At 35.1% G+C, this 21,480-nt stretch overlaps 1 protein-coding gene and 1 non-coding gene across 3 annotated transcripts; one reads left to right on the top strand and one right to left on the bottom strand.

Moving 5' to 3' along the window:
- Positions 1-905: 905 nt before the first annotated feature.
- TRNAI-UAU (transfer RNA isoleucine (anticodon UAU)) lies at positions 906-979 on the bottom strand. Its single transcript has one exon. It is a non-coding gene; the product is annotated as a tRNA-Ile (tRNA).
- Positions 980-4,818: 3,839 nt separating this feature from the next.
- On the top strand, positions 4,819-9,724 carry LOC147542181 (uncharacterized). 2 transcript variants are annotated; one of them, XM_086673379.1, is made up of 5 exons: positions 4,819-5,145; positions 6,820-8,757; positions 8,861-9,127; positions 9,243-9,362; positions 9,452-9,724. In XM_086673379.1, exons 2-5 carry the CDS (start codon positions 7,627-7,629, stop codon positions 9,500-9,502), a joined length of 1,569 nt encoding a protein of 522 aa, XP_086529505.1. In that variant the 5' UTR covers positions 4,819-5,145; positions 6,820-7,626; the 3' UTR covers positions 9,503-9,724. The 2 variants fall into 2 exon arrangements, with proteins under 2 accessions (XP_086529505.1, XP_086529506.1); XM_086673380.1 differs by lacking the exon at positions 4,819-5,145 and having other exon boundaries at positions 6,956-7,350; positions 7,567-8,757.
- Positions 9,725-21,480: the final 11,756 nt, after the last annotated feature.

Here is a 21,480-nt window from a genome sequence, read left to right as displayed (position 1 = left end):
CTTGTGGGTTCATAAATACTCCTATGGAGTATAATTCTTTGCATAAACAAAATGTGGCTAGTACATGAACAAACAAAAACGTTTTATGGATAAAACTTAAGTGGGATAACTAAAAAAAAGAGTTAGAAATAATAGACAAAAAGAAATTAGAAATCTTATATAGACAAAAAGAAATTATGGGGAACAAATATGGGACAAATCCTACGATCCATCTAGATCCTTATTTAAACTAAGTTTGATTCCTCAAAATCATGAAATATGGTTCTAACTGATGCAAGCTTGGATCCGATTCAAACAATATCAACCTATTTCTTTGCTGAGATGAAACTGTGGTTTGCACATATTTTCCATATATGTTTAATTTGTTGGATTTTATTACTTTGGTTGTATCTTCGTCAATCTATGAAAAAAGAAGTAGTTAATTCGTTGTTTTTTATGGAGATCAATTTTTTTTTTTTGGTTAGTTTGACATCTAGTAGTATCCAAACCTCTTATTAGACGTTTAGATGGTAACTGAACGAAACAATGAGTAGCTCGAGAAACCCTCTAACCAAACCACTTTAGATTGGTTATTAGATGACTTTAAAATACTCGATATCGAATAAAGAACACCCCTCATTTCTATTTTATCTTTCTCAGAAGAAAAAATAACACTAAATTTCAACAGAAGTATGAAAAAAACATTATGTCATATTCCAAGATCCAACAAATATATTTTGATTAAAAAATAATCTAGAAATTGCAATTAATTCTAAAATCTGATTAAACGGTACAAAAATAGTATCTTAGACGCAACGGAGATTATTAGGTTCCTCAATTATTAGGTTACAACACAATAAAATCAAGATTGCAATAGGAATGTCAATATCATAAGTACAAAAAATTAAAATACATTTTAGAGATTATAGTCCCGGCGGGGCTCGAACCCGCGACCTTCGGCTCATAAGACCAACGCTCTAACCAACTGAGCTACGGGACTTAATTGATAATTCTATCTGGATCACATTATTAGTAATTAGCTAATAGAGAATAAATGTAAATATTGAATTCCAAAGTGATGGAGAGAATTTCAACAAAAAATAAAGTGATTGAGAGAATACAAAATGAGTAACTAGCATGATAAGTAACTCCAAAATTAGTGACCATCTTGAAGTTTGACATCAAAGAAAACCTCTCCAACTCCTCAATTAGTTTTGGCGATATTTAAATGAAAATTAAACAAGAAGTATATCTGAGTTAATACGAAATTACTTTTCTTTTGTTGCAAGGATACGAAAATACTTGTATAATGCAAAATAATGAAAATTTCGTTGTGCATTTAATGTTTACAATACATGAAAGTAGACTCATTTCAATGATTATGATCTTCTTCTAATAATAAGGAAACTATTTTTATTTTAAGAATCATTCTAGAAGCAATTCGTGAGAGACAAAATACCAACCAACCGGACTCTGGTTGGCCATATCCCATTCTTTAAGCAAAAGAGAAGCCCTCTCTTCTACTTGTTCTTCTCTTTATTATTTTCTAAAAGTTGGATATTAATCAAAATTTGGCCTAAACTCCAAGTTAGGGTTTGTAAAAGTGGAGTCCTATAATAATTTTGTTCAAACAAAAAATATCTTACTTCCACCTCTATGTAGTGCTCTTCTTCTATATAGGGTGAACTTTTCATAGACCAAATGAAAATGCTAAATTTAAAACGATATCACAGTCTTTAACTATATGTATTGGATAAGTATTGATCGATAAGATTGTCCGTTAGTTGGACAAGTAAGTTATATGTTACACCAATATAGTAAGTATTATAAGATATAACGCAAATTCCTCGAATGTAGTTCATAGTCTATAACGGAAAATATTCCGTTATAGACTAATCTACTTGTCAATATAGTTCTTAAAGAGGTCAAGAACTTCATCATCAAATACTCAAAGTTTGGGTTCCACTGATCTACATTTTTTTTTGTTGAATGTTAGAAAATGGTTTCAATCTACTTTATACAAAACATAAAAGTCAAAATAAGCTCTATGAACCAAATCTTCTCATTGCATTTGAAAAAAAAAATAATTCGTACACCGGTATCAAACACATATACACAACAAGATTCACTTTCTACAAACATGGTTTTTGGGTGTATGGCCCAAAAAATAGGCCCTAATAGGACTTTTAGTCCTCTCTAATCCCATAAAGAGTATAAAACCCAAAATAATATTACAAATAGATATCTGGTCCATTTGGTTCAATCTAGAGAGAAAACACAAATCCCGAGAATAACTATTAAATATTAATACCTAGACTAACCTTTCTTAAATATAAAAACAGTTATAAGATCAAAATCACCAAATATATTTTCTATTTTTATCTCCCTGTTTCTCTCTCCAATCACGTTTTTATATTAAGAAACCGTGATCTTCTCATAATCAGTAAGTTATCTAACCGAAACCTTATTGTCTCTGCACTCTCTCTCTCTCTCTTCATCTGATTCGAAAGTAAATCCTCCATTAAATCAGACACCTTGATTCATATTCTTTTGATTTGCTGAAATCAAATCACCATTGTTAATCAGGTAAAACATTAATCAAGTTATTAGTTTTTGTGATTTTGTTTTATTTTATGATAATTGATTATCTCTCTACACCTTAATCTACTGAAAATCTTCCATTAAAGCAAAGAAATTTGTGTTTAATATTCATTAGAGATATTCAAAAACAGTTTCTTAATATTGTTAAACAGGTTAACAATCATCTTCTTAAATGATTCTATTTCAAATGAATATGAAATTCTTGTCTTTCTCTCTCTAAAAATTTATTGAATGATATATATTTTGATGAGACAACCCTTCATGACTGATTCTTACAAATTCAGTATCGAATTTCTCTCTGTATCATCTAATCAAATCTTCATCATTATTCAGGATTTTCTCTCTCTAAGATTCATAACCGATTTTATTATGTTAATGTTAAATCCGTCTTTACTGAAGATAATGCGATTAAGAAGTGTTTGTATCTATGTATTTTGTTATTTTTTAGTAGTTTTAGGTTACAGATTTTTAGATCATTTCTTCAAATCTTCATCAAGGTTTCCGTACAATTTTTGATGCAGAGAAGATCTCGTAAGATTTGTTATAACTGAATGCAAACAATATATAATTTAACATAAATTACAGATCGTTTACAATAAAGAGCATATCATTTTTTATCCAGAGTAGATCTAGTACGATTTGGTTGTAACAGAATGTAAACGATATATAATTTACACGACATTATATGATGTTTACTGAACATAACACATACATAACGCAGACGTCTTTTGTACGATGTTTTTATAACAGAATGTAAAATATATGTATTTTGTTACAAATTATACATACTTTATAAATAATATCAAAAACATCTTATAAATCTGCATAAATTAAATATAATTTATTCAACATTACGCGTACTTTTTTCACAAAACAGTTGTCGTTTATAGTACAATAAATGTTCCAAAAATTATATGTAATTTATTGCACATTATACATATTTTTTCACATAACAGTGACCTTGTGATTCGAACTAACGTTATGTTTGTCTCCTAACACATTATGAAGTTTAACAAACAGTATGCATAATTTATTCCATTATACATGTCGTTTCTAGTAAATTGTTTGTTTTGTTAACAAATGTATATGTTTTCTTTTTGCAGTTTTGTTGTTACTTATGGAATTTGCTACTGAAGTTGGTCATTTATTTCCTGGTGGTGTAAAATCATTTGGATATGCTCTTCGACAATATAGTGTAAATGTTGTTTGTCCTGCTCAAGACTACATATGCTCTTCGACAATATAGTGTAAACGATTTTTTGGTAACAGAATGTAAACGATGTGTAATGTAAAAGAAATTATGTGTTATGTAATAGAAATTATGTGTAATTTACTGAACAAGACCAAATACATTTGATAAATTACGTTGTATACTTGACTAATGATGGTTTATTCGTCATAAATAATACATAATTTACGTATTTGTTTCATAATTTGTATTCGATTTGTATTTATGTATGAGTAAAAACGAAAACAAATGCTGCTTTAATGTTCCCAGAAAAATATACTATTTCCAAAACTGAAAGTTAAGTGAGAGAAAGTGATATATATGTTTTGTATATTAACCCCCAAATCACGCTAAATTGATCCTAGATTGATTCAGATAATAGGAAAGAGAAAATTTGATTTCCAAATCTGTTTAGAGGAGAGAGAAATTATGATTTGTTTCTATCTTTTTTTTTTTTCTAATAAATCTCCATATTTTTGGCTAATAAATCTCCATATTAAATCTGTAAAGAAGAGAGAGAAAATTGATTTGGGAAAGTTTACATTTTGTTTCTAAACAGATTATAGAAGAGAGAGAAATTTTCGTGAGAATCTAACCGTTTTTTCCTAAATTTATCCTAAAATCAAGGTAGATTAAACCGTTTGAAATTTTTGTGCGGCCCCACACATTAAAATCCCGTGAAAAACGACTGGGACATGGAAGGAATTATGTAATATATATTAAGGGTTTTTAGTTCCAAGAGCAAAATGACTAAAAATCCATTTTTGGGGAAGATTGGACCCTAACTCCTTTTTGAACATTATTTTGGGTCATATACCCACGGACCCTTTTTCAAATCCTTTTTATTTTTTTGAAAACTTGAAACTTTTTTTTGTAACTGACTTGAATCACTAGAATGAATATATGTTGTATGCTTGTTGTACATTTGTTGTATCCATAGATGAACTTGAACTTTTCGATGTAATCTTTTCTTACATAAACAAAGGGTTATGAAATAATTAGAGAGAAACAAGACAAGTCAATAAATGTGTTGGCTTGTGGAACGGTCGCTGAGAACTGACAGCAACGAAAAATGGATGAAGTAAAATGAGAGCAATGTTGGAGGCCAATTGGGTGAATTGCTCACTTCTTGGGTGGCTAAATGAGAATTAACCCTCGCCTAAAATGTGACTGACGGGGTAACGTAACGGCACTACCAAGTAACAACCTTAAGCGGCGTATTTAAAATTTTTCGTTCGGTACTTATCCGATTGCTCTTATGACATCCTGGAATCGGCTCAAGAATCTTCCTCGCATCTCTTCTTTTCCATTATCGTCAGTAAAATAACACGGGACTCGTACTCCTAGGGGTGGGAATCGGTCCGGACCGGTCGGTACCGGACTTTAACTTCATCGAACCGGTCGACTCGGACATAAACTGTTGGTGACCACCTATTTACTCGGGCGGACTCGGACGGTCACTCTCAAGAATTGTTTGTCCATTGACCGTCCAAGACCGTTTATTTTACCGGGCCAGTCGGACACCGGACGGTCTCGGTCCGGGCTATCCAATAAAATTTACTTAAATTCAGAACTTTATTTTTATTACCACAAAAAAAATTACTTACAAATGAAGATGTTTAAAAGTAAATATAAAAAAGAAAAAAACACAGTTGATCATCATTTGACAAGATATAATTAAGTCATGTACTAATGTTTGGTCTTCTAGAGGACTATATGACTATAGCCAACGACCATCAATATTCATATGTCTATAACATTCAACGGCCAACTTCTAAAAATGAGGACAGTTTAGTCGGTCAACCTATTCGGTCACTCATACCGGTCGGGTAGCGGTCGCTCCTTCGACATAGAATTTTGACCGTGACCGTCTGCCAATTCTTTCGGGCCGGTCGGACATTGACCGTTATGACCATCGGGTGTCCATGTGTCACGGCCTTTTTGTCCCGTTAGGTCGACCCGGCATATTATGCTCAAAGACACGGGTCGATAGTGCGGAATATCAAATCCTAACGTGCCGTGCGGCGTCATGTACTCCCTCCTAGTACATAACCAGCCTTCCCGAACATATTCGGAGCATCTCGACTATCAAGTCACCTTGGTTCCCAACCAATAATGCGGCATGACAACAACGTGTCCCAACCTACGAGCATAGCTTGAGCCGTCCCGTATAACGCTTCCTTGAGTCATAGACTCTCGCCCACTATAAAGGATACCAACATATGTGCGGAGCACACCAAGCCGCATATGCGGATCTTGCCATCTAGTCTCAAGCATCCGACACCTTATCATCTCGGCTTACCATCCGGATATTGGGCATAGGAGCATCCATCTCTAATAAGCTACCTCATGCCCAACATAGCACATCAAGGCTTGGCCCCTTGAATAGCTCAATCCTCCTTATGGAATGTGCTAGCACGACGCACGCCTCGCCATGGCATGAGAACATGTAACACCTTTTCCAAAGGAACCCGCAGTAACCTATCTCCAGATACTGTCCCGAGCCATTTCCTATGACAAGGGAACCCGTGCAATATGCTTCTCTCGCATACGCTAGGCCGGTCTCATGGGTTGCGCCACGAGGATGCTCACTTTCGTGCATACCATGCTGAGATGGGCGAGCTCCCATCCACGAGGTCTTGACATATGCTGGATGCATATGAGGAAGGGAGACCACCCCCTCCTAAGGTGCAAACTTCTTGTTTTGCCTATTTCCACAAGGAAACATCAATCCTTTTAACCAGGCATACTCTCGTCCAAATGACCCTTCGTATCCTTGACAAAGTCTTGAATGCCACGGATGTCCTCGTGCATGGCCCAAGGAAGCTTGCTGGCACTTTTGCCCTACTTCGACCTCGTATTCGGCCCTACGGCCTATATGCTCGTACGTGCTCTCCTAGCACTCGTCACGTCATATGCATGCTCAACAATATGTACGTGACACATGGACACTTTTTATCTCGGTCGAACGGGTCGGATAGCGGTCTTCCGGATCTTTTTCCCACCCCTAGGTACTCCCTCCCTTATATCCGTCCGATTATAGGACCAAAACTAATCAATAAATCTCATATCACGCCAATATCTTTAATAAATCCATCCCACCAGGAAACACAATAGTATCCTACACACTGTCGTACTATATCAGTTGAAAAGGGGAATTTAGAATTCTGATCTGGCTTTGATCTCTCTCTCTCTTCATCTTCTTCTCTCTCTGATTGCAGTCTCTCTGTGAATCACTGAATCTAGGGTTTTCTTTTACTCTGATATACATATTGCTCTGGTCAAGCTTTCTTGAAGAAATCTTGTTTCCTTTTTTGTTTTTTTTTGCTTTCAAATGGAGATGGTAATGGAAGATTCTCATTCCTATATCGCATTTTCATACATTCGTGAGTTGATTACAGGAACTCATCGATGGATACGGACGTCTCCGGAAGGATTTACTATAAACAAACCCGCTAGTTTTCCTTTACCGGCTTTCTGAATAATAATCTTGGAAAAACTAGGGTTTCTATTTCTGGCTTATTCTTCAGGAAATTGAACAGGTTAGTTTCTTTGTTTTCTTTAGTTTCATACTAGAATTGGGGGTTTTCTTATTTGACTTGTAATTACAGTAAGAAGTGCAAGAATTTAGTATAAATTTGTGAAGAACAATTACCATTGTCGGAGTTAGGGTTACTGTCCATTTTCTTTCTTATCTTGATGGGCGATTTGAGAGTTTGAAAGAATCTAGGGTAAACTTTGTTAGGAATATTTGCCAGGGTAATTGGGAAAGACTGAGAAGTGGTAAGTTCTGGGTTTTGGTCAAGAAGGGATTTTGAATGGCTGGTAGGGGAGAATTAGGGTTTCCAAAAGCAAATGCTTGCAGTTTGAGAGAACTGGCAGCCAAAACAACTCTTCGTAAGGTAAGAGCACAAGGGCATACGTATGTTGATTCGAGAGAAGAAGGAAAAAGTTTTATCTTTTTCTGCACTATTTGTCGAGCCCCATGTTACAGTGAAACTTCACTGTTTGATCATTTGAAGGGAAATCTTCACTCTGAAAGGTATGCTGCTGCTAAAATTACACTTTTTGGTCCAAATCCTTTTCCTTTTAGTGATGGGGTTTTGTTCTTTCATGATTCTTCTGAGCAAAACAAACAATTAAACGATGTGCATTCTAACCAAGATAGGTTCTTAACCAATGATCAAAACAATGGCAAACTTACTGTCTATGGTCAAAATAGTAAGTCTTCTGATGATTATGAGGAGTTGGAAGGGAATGGTCATGACAAGAATTCTTGTTCTCCTAATGGGAACGACGATGAAAATAGTGACAAGTACATTGTAATTCCAAAAGTTGTGTTTAATGACAATGTCTCTGATTTGGAAGTAAGGTTTGTTGGGATAGGAGAAATGGCGGCAAGAATTTGCTTGATCGATAAAAGCTCTAAAAGCTCTAGTCATAAGATATCTAGGATATGGTGTGCTTGGTTGGGGAGAGAAAGTTCAAAGGATGAAAGCATTATTCCAGAGTATGATTTCGGTATTGTAACTTTCACTTATAATTACAGTATAGGAAGAGCAGGGATATCAGAGCATTTGGTGTCGCTTCTCACCAATAGTACATACCAAGACACTGACTGTGTTGAAGTCAAGAAAAAAAAAAGAATTAAAAAGTCGTTTTCTGATCCCGAGGATGTCAGTGAATCTTTAAGTGGAAGTCATGGTCCTTGTAGATATCGTCAAAGTCCAACATCGGGTTTAGAACTATGTCGCTATGGTGAACAAGTTCAGCAAGAAAAATTAATGTTGACCAAGACTAATAGGCAAGAACTTAGGCGACAACAACTACTTGAAGCTGAGAAAATGTGTGATTTATGTCAACAGAAAATACTTCCAGGCAAGGATGTTTCGACATTGTTGAATAGGGTTACAGGGAAACTTGCTTGCAGCAGTAGAAACAATACAGGGGTAAGGATGTTTCTGTTTTTTGTATTTTCCATTTCTACAACTTGTTATAGGTTCATTCTTCTTTGATGATTAACATTATCCTTTTAATAATGTAATAATGTAGGCATTTCATGTATATCACACTTCCTGTCTTATCCACTGGATTCTTTTTTGTGAGTTTGAAATACGGACAAAGGGGTTAGATGATGAGATAAAAATTGAAGCTAAGGTTCCTCGAAAAAGGGGTAGAGTGAAGCGGGATGCAAAGCCTAAAGATGATTTGAGAACTGCTAAAAGAGACCACATATCTTCAGTTTTCTGCCCACAATGCCAAGGAACTGGTATATATGTCGATGATAAATTGGAGGAACCAACATATTTGTTATCCGAGGTTTGCATTTCATTGATCTCCGAGTATCATATGTACTTGACTTGCAAATTGTATCACAGTTTTTTATTTGTTCAAAACATCAATTTGTGAGTAATCGTTGAATTCGGGTTTCCAGATCTTCAAGTATAAGATCAAAATAAGTGATGCACATAGAGCTTGGATGAAAGGACCTGAAATCTTAGAGAATTGCTCGACTGGCCTCGAATTCTTCACTAAATCTGATGAAGCTGTCCAGGTTTGCTATTTATGGGTTCTTGATGCTGTCAATCTTACATGTAAACAAGGCCATAGATTACTGAAATTGTCTTATATGTTCATTTGCAGTCAGAAGTGGCACCACTGAAATTGTTGCATTTCTACCGAGCTGATGAGTAGAATGCCTTGATGCGAAGTTGTTCTTACAATGACTAAGAGAGTCTTATCGAACTTGCATGCCGAGAATTGTCTGCCAATTTAAGTATGTGGTAGTTTCCTTGGTTTTAGATTGTTCATAATGATTGTTGATGTGTAAACAATAGATTTAGTTCTACTTGTTTTAGATTGTAAATGATTTGTTGGTAGATTTGACTTCTTATAATGAAGTTTACATTGACTCTACTCTACTTTCTTCTATTCCCATGAGAAAGATTTTTTATGGATTTGGCAAGTGTGACTGAACATCATGTGATGAAAAAGTATTATAAAATAAAATGGACATAATAAAACTCTATTTAAAATCCTAGTATGGGTCATCAAACAAAAACATTTTATTCTTTTTCAAAATTACATATTGCACAGATCTGAAATTATGTAGTCTATAAAGATATATATATACAGATAGTGTTGTATGAAGTTATCCATAATAGGCACGAATTAAAATATCGCATGATCTGTTCTTACGAGTTTGTGGCATTGGTAATTCGATTTCAATGATAGGAAGAAACATCAGAAAATGAAAGGCCTTTGTATACTAATATTGTTATTTGGATAACCAATTTAAAGATAGGAGAGAAACTGAAGAAAATAAAAGAAGACTTTTGATATGGATCTCAGCCTATTATAATTCTTTATTCAAGGAATATGCAGAAAGATAAGGCAGTATATACTTGTTTTTTTATGACCTAGCATCTCCAATGGGACACTCTAAGAGCATCTCCAATGGGACACTCTAACAAACACTCTAAAAATTCTAGTTGTCAAGGGCCAATAGAGATTCTCTTTCCTAAATGTCAATATAGAGACACTCTAATTGTTGTTGGTCTCCAATGGAGATCTCTAAAGTGTTTATACTTAATACACATGTCCTTCTTCAATTCAATAGATAAAAAGTAGTTGAAAAGCAAGATTTTCTATTGGTTGAAAATTAAAAGTAACACTTAGAGAGTCTCAAGTAGACACTCTCATTTTAGAGTTTCTCTCTCTAGACACTCTATAATAAATGTGTCCACCTCATATTAGAGTGTCTAATAAAGTGTTCCATTGGAGATGATTTTTTAACAAAAACTCCAAAAAGTCTATGTGGCACTCTAAGTGTTAGAGATTGAGTGTCCCATTGGAGATGCTCTAATAAACACTCTAAAAATCTAGTTGTCAAGTGTCAAATAAAGATTCTCTTTCCTAGTGTCAATATAGAGACACTCTACATTTGTTTGGTCTCCAATGGAGATCTCTAAAATCTCTTACTTAATACACATGTCCCTCTTCAATTCAATAGATAAAAAGTAGTTGAAAAGCAAAGTTTTCTATTGGTTGAAATAATAAAGTAACACTTAGAGATCTCAAGTAGACACTCTCATTTTAGAGTTTCTCTCTCTAGACACTATAATAAATGTGTCCAACTCATAATAGAGTGTGTAACAAAGTGTTCCATTGGAGATGATTTTTTAACAAAAACTCCAAAAAGTCATATGTGGCACTCTAAGTGTTAGAGATTGAGTGTCCCATTGGAGATGCTCTAAGGCAGTATATACTTTTACATCATAACTTCTATTTACACACTAAAAGAAGAGTGAGAAAAAGATATTCAGAAATACTTGAAAAAGGAAATCTCTAGACACTATTTTTTTTTTGACGAAAGCTCTAGACACTATTTGGTCCTGAATATCAACTTAAATACAACCCTGGAAAAGGCTTGCGACAACGCCCAGCCATGCTTACATCGGGCCCAGGAACGGACTTGAAAACTCGAAATGTTACCTTTGTAAATTGCTTACTTGTCTAAACAGAAATGAGACAACAAACTCGAAGTGTTGAGTCAAATACTAATCAGCTTTGACCAAGTAAAAAAGTCAATAGATTGGTCGAGAGAGACACACAGGTCGACCCGTATGCAAGTCGTTAGGGTGGCAGAGACGCAGCCCGACATGGGTGGTCATGAGTTTCATAGGCGCCTTTAACCCTGCTCCGGCTTCGAAATAAACCAAACCAGAGAAAGATGTTACTGATAAATCTCTTTGCCATCAACGATTCAAAGCACAAGATGAAACATTATCAAACCAAAAATTGAATATGATTTACAAACTTAGCAATTGAATATGTAATTGGAAGCACAAGAAACCTTAATATCATATCTGCTTAGCCATTTTAGATCCGATTTTCTCCATTGGAATTCTCTCTCTGACCCTCTCAAATCTCAATCCAGGGCCGGTCCTGACTTTTCGGTGGCCCAAAGCGAAGTTCAAAAATGAGGCCCCCTGTTTCAAACGCAAATTCAGAGTTCACCTTAGGTTGTCATAAACTTAAAGCGCTCTTAAGCCTATTCTATAGAATCTATATAGAAAACAAACACTGGTTTTCCATCATTTAAAAATGTATACATAGTATAACTTCTATGAATTTAATCTGGACACTTTCAACAAAAAAAGAAAAATCTTGACTCGATTCATCCAATAGTTAGCCAACGTACACCTTTTTTGTGATGCTAATGGGATGACGAAATATTTAAACTCTTGTATCTACATTACGTAAAGAAAAATTATGTCTACATAATTAGGGAGAGGACACAAATATTTTCGCCAGTAGGCCAAAATTTGGAACTTTCACTGATGAGAAGAATCCGTTTCGCTGTTAAAGAAGCGTATCTAGAACGTTTGAAAATTCCTATTTCTTCACCAACTCTTATTTGACAATCGACATAGCTTTAGCAGGTCGAAAAATGACAAAAATCATCTCAAAAAAATGATTAAATTAATCGTACTTAAGAAAAGCAAGATGAAAATTAATAGATAAAACTCAATTTATAATAAACATTAATATATTATAACATATGTACTAGAAGATCATACTTTTTATACGGATGGGAGAAACTAGTAACACAATTAAAACATATAGGATAACATTTAATTGCCCAAGTAGTTGTTTGTGTTGACATAAACCCTAAAAATTCTAGAGGTCTCAAGTTCTGTTATTTCTATAGAAAGTGGAATATATAGTTGATTGAACTTGAGTTATTAAAAGTATAAATGATGTAATTAGATACACTTTAGGTCGTTTATTCCGTTGAACTTGAGACTAATAATTTAATTGAGTATAGGTCGGTTTATTTCAAAGTTTAATTCCTGACAATCACTTTTCAAATAAAAGGAAATTTGACACATGTACATAACAACAGGGATGAAAGGGGATGAGGTGAATAACAAAAAAGAAAAAGAAAAAAAGACCTAGAGAGAAGGGCGAGAGATGAGCCGTATAAATGGAGCCAGGACAGATGCACAAGGGTGGTGGTTAAAACAAATATGTGTCGAAAGGTTGGAGTGTTGAAAAACTTAGAATTTTGGTGGGGCCCATTTATAGGGAAAGAATATAATTGGGGTCCGCTGGCAACGCGTCTTGAACGTGGCCTCTCTCGTATGTGCTACTTCGATTTTGGGCCAGACTGTAAGCACTTATTGAATTTACTATAGACACCTTAAAAATGTGGCCCCTGAATTTTGGTGGCCCAAAGCGACTTTGGGTCAGGGCCGATCCTGTCTCAATCCATTAACAAACCCTAAGATCAGACCAAAAGCCCTGAAGAAAAACAAGTTATTGCTTCATCTTCATCATCAATGGTGGGTGAGAATTAGATCCGGTCGAAGGCGAAGCTTTCCCAAATGTTTCCGTCGTCCAGTAAATTTCTGATGAAGAAAATACTCATTGAAGACAACCAAATTTCCCTCTCTAGCAAATAAAGACCGAAATCTGCTCCGATTATCCATGGGATTTTTCTCTCTAACCCTCTCGATCGAGTTCTAAAAGTGTAATTGATTTTCTCTCTCTAACCCTCTCAATCCATTATCAAACCAGATTTTTCTCTTTAACCCTCTTAATCGAGTTTTACAAGTGTAACTGATTTTATCTCTCTAACCCTCTCAATCCATTATCAAACCAAATTTCTCTCTATAACCCTCTCAATCGATTTCTCTATACCAAAATCAATGATATCCGACCACCTTTCGTTTTGATTTTCTAAAAGTGTAATTGATTGGTGAAATGGGGTTTCATACGATGAAAGATGAAGGTATGGGTATGGTTCTATATTTAATTAATTTCTTTTATGTATTTGAACAGAGGCAACACCAGAGAGTTTGATGTGACTAATAATCTGAACAGAGAAAGAGATAAGAGAGAGAAAAAAAATTTAGAGAGAGAGAGAAAGAGATTTTTTAGAGAGAGAAAGAGATTTTTTAGAGAGAGAAAGAGAGAGAGACCCGTTTTTAGAAAGAGAGTTTTAATACGAAAGGTATTTTTGAAAAATAAAAAAGTTAACAGTCAAATTAACGATAACGGTCAAACGGACCATCTGGGTATTTTTGATAAAGTAAGGAACTACGCGAGAAGCTGGTCATAAAGTATGGGTCATTTGAGAAATAACTCTATATTGTATTGGATAAGTATTGATTGATAAGATTGTTGTTTAGTTGGACAAGTAAGTTATATCTTATGGCAATGCAGTAAGGATTGTAAGAAATAAGTAAATTCCTCTAATGTAGTTCATATTCTATGGTAAAAGATCTGTCCCCTTAGTTTTCTTCTCAATATAGATCTTAAAGAGGTCAAGAATTTCATCATCAAATACTCAAAGTTTGGGTTCCAATCATCTACTTATTAGAAAATAACCAAATTGGGTTTCAATGTACTTTGTAGAAAACAACATAAAATATGATTTAACAACCAAATCTTCTCATTGCATTTGGATTTAAAAAAATTGGTACACTGTATTAAAACATATACACAACAAGATTCACTTTCTATAAATACAGTTTTTTCAAGTCCTAATTTATTATTTTTGAAAACTTGAAACTTTCTTGCAACTAACTTTTTTTTGGTTGAAACTTCTTGCAACTAACTTGAATCACTATGTTGTATGATCGTTATAAATTTTCTGCATCCACAGGAGGACTCTTTCGATATAACAGACTAAATAGAGGGCAACCGAAAACGTTAGACAACTTTGGAGGCTGATTGGGTGAGTTGCTCACTTCTTGGAGGGCTAAATGAGAATTAACTGTTGCCTAAATGGACGAAGTAAAATGTAACTAACCCGGAAAACGTAACGGCATTACCAAGAAACAACCTTATTCTCACAACAAAAAAAAAACCTAACTTGTCGACAGGTACTTCAATACGGAAAGGTTTATAAACGCCCCTCACAAGTTTCAAAGGCGCCTCCTTCTTTGACAAACTTTCTCTCAAAACTGCCTCGAATGAGGCGCCTATAACACAATTAAGCGGCGTGTTTAAAACTCCTCCTTCAATACTTAATCGATTGCTCTCATGACGTCGTGGAATCAGCTCAAGAATCTTCCCCGCATCTCTTCTTTTCCATTATCGTCATTTAAATAACACAGTACTCCCTCCCTTATATCCGTCTGATTATTAGACCGAAACTAATCACTAAATCTCATATTACGCTAATCTCTAGAGAAAAAAGAAAACAACCATCTTCAATACTCCCTCTAATCCGAGATCTTCACAAGAGAGCAAATCAAGGATCTTCAATATTCCGGTGGAGGTTTCCTTCTCCGAAATTTCCTCTTAGTATGTATTTTCTTTTAATCTATTATAATCTTTTTGGTAGTATCTCTCATCTTGATCTCACAAATAGAAGGAGATTACACAGAGATGAAGGGTCGCCTTATCCATATATTAGGGTATTTTTATGGTTTCACTATCAGAGATTCGTAATTGTTTCCTTCTTCTCCAATTTGTGATTGATGTACGAATTTATTAAAGTTACAGGAGTTCTATAGATTTGGTGATGATTCGGTTTGATTCGATTTGATGATATTCTCTTATATTTATGAATTGTTTTACAAATAAATTCATGAAGCCGAGATGTTCTCTTCAATTTGATAATGTTCTCTTCAATTTGGTTTGATTCCTTTTGATGAGTTTTTCAGAGAAAAAGTAATGGCCTTGCTGATTTGATAATGTTCTCTTTTATATGATATGTATTATTTGAAGCATTATCAGAAAATTACACTTCAATTTAATCAAGAAGATGACAATTTATAATCAAGAAGACAACATATTATTCCATTAACATCGTCTACTTTGTTCATCCTTCATACAAAATTATTATAATATTATTGTTGACCCTTTAAGTTCTTTTCATTCTCGATCTTGAGGAGTTTGAAGGGAAAGGTCATGCCAAGAGTTCTTGTTCTCCTAATGGGAACGATGAAAATAGTGACAACTACATTGTAATTCCAAAGGTTATGTTTAATGACAATGTCTCTAATTTGAAAGTAAACTTTGTGGGGTTTGGAAAAATGGCAGCAAGAATCTGCTCGATTAATGAAAGCTCTAGTCAGAAGATAGCTAGGATATGATTTGCTTGTTTCTGTTTTTTGTATTTTCCATTACTACAACTTGTTATAGGTTCATTCTTCTTTAATGATTAACATTATCCTTTTTAATAATGTAGGCATTACATGTATATCACACTTCATGTCTTATCCACTGTATTCTTCCCTGTGAGTCTGAAATACAAACAAAGGAGTTAGACGATGAGATAAAAACTGAAGCTAAGGTTCTATCTGAAATAAAATGATATTTCATTGATATCTTAAGAGTTGTGTTACAGTGGGTACTTATACAAAGTGAGTCAATATACAAGAATGGAAATTACCAAATTTATATTATTCTATACCCTAATTATAAAGATAGTATATACTAATTGATACTAATTGATACCAATTGATACTAATTGATATTAATTGATACCAATTGATACTAATTGATACTAATTGATACTAATGGATAGGTTCCTCGAAAAAGGGGTAGAGCGAAGCGGGATGCAAAGCTTAAGGATGATCTGAGAAGTGCTAAAAGAAACCATATATCTTCAGTTTTCTGCCCATAATGCCAATGAACTGGTATCTATGTTGATGATAAATTAGAGGAACCAACATACTCGTTATCCAAGGTTTCCATTTCACACATCTCTGAGTATCATATGTACTTGACTAGCAAATTGTACTACAGTTTTTTTATTTGTTCAAAATATCAATTTGTGAGTAGTCGTTGAAATTGGGTTTTGCAGATCTTCAAGTATAAGATCAAAATAAGTGATGCACACAGAGATTGGAAGAAAGGACCTGAAATTTTAAAGAATTGCTCGACCGACCTCCATTTCTCCCCTATATCCGAGGAAGCTATCCACGTTTGCAATTTATGGGTTCGTGATTCTGTCAATCTTACATGTAAATAAGGCCATACATAACCGAAATTGTCTTATATGTTCATCTGCAGTCAGAAGTGGCACCATTGGAATTGCTGCGTTTCTACACAACTTATGAGTAGATTGCCCTGATGCGAAGATCTTCTTAGAGACACTACTAGAGTCTTATCGAACTTGGATGCGAATAATTTTCTTCCAACTCAAATATGTGGTTCCTTGGTGTTTGATTGTTCATGATGATTGTTGATGTGTAAACAATAGATTTAGTTCTACTTGCTTGAGTTTGTTTTAGATTGTAAATGATTGTTTGTTAAATTTGACTTCTTATGATGAAGTTTAGATTGACTATATGATGGGCCTAAAAGGTTACCCTAAAAGGTCTCCACCCTTTAAGTATACGGGTGTAAGTAGTAATCCCGGTAAGACCGGGGTAGATCCTTAGAAACTAAGTCAAACCTACTCGAAATCTTATATATAATACGGTTTTCTTCGAAAATTGGTTTTTGGGATGAGAAAACTGAAAATAAAAATAACAAAATTATTTAAACAATTGATGGAGATAGACAATAATGGTAAAGGGGGAATCTAGAGTTTCGGAATCCACCTGATCATGTATGTAAAATGACCTAATTCTTCACAACTTAAATCTTTTTTTATAACTCTAGGGAGGGTAACCAATCGTACCAAACCTCGGAAAATCATAGTCATTTAAACATAAACATCGAATATTTTAATTTCAAGACAAATATTCAAGAGATGCTCTAACTATTACTTATCAAACCCTAAGCATTGTATATTAAAGATACTAAGTCTAAACATGTAACATCAAAATGTAAGCATAATTAATGAAGGAGATACTATGAAACAAGAGCGAAGAAATTAAATTTATCCATGAAAGCACATCAAAGATATTTATCGTGAGAAAAATGTCATTCCATCATACAAAACTAAGACTTCATCCTGACCCTAGATTAGATGATTAGTTACTCATAGCGAAAGAGATTAAAACTAATAAGTACGAAGAATAAGAAAGAAACATGGAAGAAGGATTATACTTTTCTCACAGATTTTCCTTCTAGCAGCCAAACATTCCCTTAGAGAAAATAATTTTCCAGCAATGTTAGAAAATTATTTTCCACAAAGACTCTCGAGCCAAATAGTGTCTTCTTGAACAGTGGAATTTTTTTTTCTCTCTCGCTACTGTTTATCTCTTTTCTTTATTTTCAATCCAGAAATCAAACAAAAAATATTGAAGAGAAAAAAATATAAGATGAAAGATTGAAAAACAATCCCTTCTCTCTATACAAAAATTTCTCTAATTCTCTGTTTCTCACTTTCTCTCACAAAAAGTAAAAAAACACAGAGGAAGAATAAGAAAAGATAGATAGATGATGACTCTCTCTTTTGGTTTCCATTTCCTGTTCAATCCCAAGATGAGATAGGAAGTCTCTGTTTTCTTTTCGGTTCTTAGAGAGATGTCCATGTCTCTGTTCTCTGTCCTCTAAATAGTCGAATACTCCTCCAAAATAATCCCTCTCTAAATATTTCCACCTTCAAAAATATTCCCTTTCTCTCTCTGTATAGCCGAAACAAGAACCAAAATCTCCAGTTTCTCTCTTAATTTCTGTTCCAGCAGTCATCCAGCTCTTTCTCCTTCCATAAAATTCATTGTCCTCACAAGAGATTAACTCTCTTTCCTTCTACAGACTTTGATCGTTTGTCTCCAGCTCTCTCTTTCTATTTTTTAAGAAAATACCCCACAATCAACGCCTCCCTTTCCATCTTTGTTCTCTATCTCTTTCTACTGTTTCACGCTCTCTTTCTACCTTTTGTTTTAATTTCTAACTTTGAAAATCGAATGAGAAGATAACAGAGGAAATACACGTTTAGTGCCAGTCAGCTGTGTTGAAGGAGATCTGATTCGGTGTTCTGCAGCGTAGCAAAGAACTACTACAACCTGCTTCAGAACGTGTGGGTGGAGATAAAGCAGCCGTTGGATTTTCCAGATGAACTCGGGTTCACAGTAATATATTGCGATCAGGTATGCGGGATCTTGCGCTAATGGTCATCCCAAAGTACACCCTCCTATGATCGAGAATAACCCACATCCCATCCGAACCGTCAGATCCGCCTACCTATTTCTCGTCACGTGTCATGGGATGATTTTCTCTCATTTTGGTCAACTACTTTTGACTCAACTTTGACCCCATACAATTTCTTCATCCGGACTTTGATTTGAGTTCCGTTTTCGCCGTTGGGTTCATCTTGGACTCTCCTTTCATCCCATCACCAAATGACATGAAAATGGCCACAATTCCCCGAATATTCTCATCACCAAATGGCTGAAATACCCCTTATGTTTTTCTCTTAGTTTTATCTATTTTTCGAGCTCAATTCCGTAGAAGACACCTAGACAAAACGAACACAATCCATCAGAGTAACTGCTCGAACTGGACTAAATAGCCCGAGTTAAGATATTCAGATGGGACATTTTCATGTCTCATCACTATACTGTACTTTCTTCTATTCCCATGAGAATGATTTGTTTGGATTTAGCAAATGTGACTTAACATCATGATGAATAAGTACTATAAGATAGGGTTATTTCCTAAATGGTCCCCAACTTTGACCAGCTTCCTACCTAGCCCCCTATAGGGGTGGGAAAAAGATCCGAAAGACCGCTATCCGATCTGTTCGACCGAGATAAAAAGTGTCCATGGGCACCCGATGGTCATAACGGTCAGTGTCCGACCGGCCCGAAAGAATTGGCGGACGGTCACGGTCAAAATTCTATGTCGAAGGACCGACCGCTAACCGACCGGTACGAGTGACCGAATAGGTTGACCGACTAAATTGTCCTCATTTTTAAAAGTTGACCATTGAATTTTATAGACATATGAATATATGATGATCGTTGGCTATAGTCATATAGTCCTCTGGAAGACCAAACATTAGTGCATGGCTTAATTATATCTTGTCAAATGATGATCAACTGTGTTTTTTTTTTTTTTTTATATTTACTTTTGATTTCTTGGCTAAACATCTTCATTTGCAAGTAATTTTGTTTGTGGTAATAAAAATAAAGTTCCGAATTAAGTAAATTTATTGGAAAGTCCGGACCGAGACCGTCCGGTGTCCGACTGGACCGGTAAAATAAACGGTCTTGGACGGTCAATGGACAAAGAATTCTTGAGAGTGACCGTCCGAGTCCGCCCGAATAAATAGGTGGTCACTAACAGTTTATGTCCGAGTCGACCGGTTCGATGAAGTTAGAGTCCGGTACCGACCGGTCCGGACCGATTCCCACCCCTAGCCCCCTACTTTATCGAAAATACCCAGATGACCAATTTTTTCAGTTGTCGTTATATGTCCGTTAACTAGTCGTCACCTTTTTCCTCCATGTCATCACATTACTGGCAAGTTGCTCCATCAACTCATGTTTACATAGTCAACCCAACTCATCTCTTTCAACATTATATCAAGGGGTGAGCAAAAACCGAACCAATTGACCGAACCAAACCAAGTCGAACCACACCGATCGATTTTTGGGCCGAATCGATTACCGTTCGACTCGGTTCGGCCGAAAAATCGAACTGGTTTGACCTCAATTTGAGTTTCTAGAAACAGCCCAAACCGAACCGACCGAACTCTAAGGAAAAATGAAATAATAATTTTGTACAGTTAGAAAGTGTTGAATTAAAAAGGAAAAAAATTAAAAATAACCCTAATCTAAGTCTTCCATACTATTATTTATCCTCCTTCCTAGTTGTTGTTGTTGTCGCCTTCATCAACCACCTATTCAACTTGATTGAAAGGTTTTAAAGGTAAGTCTTCACTGATTTTATATTTACCACAACTCTTTCTTAGTTAGTAACTTAAAATTATAAATTTTGTATTCACAGTTCTACTTTTTTTTTTGGTAATGGTGGTAGTACGATGATTTTTTAATTTTCATTCTCGACATATGTAATGGCGGAAAAGTATGATGAGTTCTTAATTTTTATTTTCGGCATATGCAATGAAATAAATAACATTAGTTTACAATTTTCTCTAAATTGTGTTCGGCTAAACCGAACAATCGAACTCAACCGAGCCGAACCAAACCGAATCGAACCACCTCGGCCGGCCGAATGATCGGCTCGACTTCGGCCGGCGATTTAGTCAAACCGTCACTTATTGGTTCGGTTTCGGCTCGAGCCAAAACCGAAAAAAACCGATCGTTGCTCACCCCTAATTATATCCATCGGGCGGTGTGCAACCACATCCCTTAATTTGTCGAAAAGCTTAATTTGATGGGCATGCAACACCTTTCTCAAATTATTCTCAAATGAGTCTGTGAGACCAATAAACTGAACATCTGAGCACTTATGAGCAACTTCCCAACATGAAATAAAATTTCCTAACGAATTTTTCAAGAAACACTTGAGCCTCCCGTGTTCTCCCTCAGCCTCTACTTGTTGATGTGGTGTTGTAATGTTGTATCTGGTTTGTCCAAAAATTAACAAATCTCTCTTTGTTGAGTGACAACCATGTATCTTGACAATAACTTACTAACTCTAGGGAGACTTTTCTCCATTTCTCTATGAGCTTATTAACCCGGGTCTTGTATAGTTCCTCGGTATCTGCCCACGTGACAAGCTGTCATTCATTAAAAACTCATTAGCCATTTTATCTTTCTTAAGCTTCTTCTCACTTGCACCCATCTTCTTAT

This window comes from Eschscholzia californica, unplaced genomic scaffold (genome assembly GCF_041429995.1).
Source record: "Eschscholzia californica isolate CP2 unplaced genomic scaffold, dmEscCali1.0.p SCAF_4, whole genome shotgun sequence".
NCBI lineage: Eukaryota > Viridiplantae > Streptophyta > Magnoliopsida > Ranunculales > Papaveraceae > Eschscholzia > Eschscholzia californica.
The sequence above is the reverse complement of the archived record's forward strand: the minus strand, read 5'-3'. Positions and strand labels throughout refer to the sequence as shown.

Excerpts from the sequence above, each read along its gene's own strand:
- LOC147542181 (XM_086673379.1), top strand. The coding sequence starts at position 7,627 with ATGGCTGGTAGGGGAGAATTAGGGTTTCCAAAAGCAAATGCTTGCAGT. Across the intron at positions 9,128-9,242 it reads CAACATATTTGTTATCCGAG|ATCTTCAAGTATAAGATCAA; the intron begins GTTTGCATTTCA and ends TCGGGTTTCCAG. Across the intron at positions 9,363-9,451 it reads AATCTGATGAAGCTGTCCAG|TCAGAAGTGGCACCACTGAA; the intron begins GTTTGCTATTTA and ends GTTCATTTGCAG.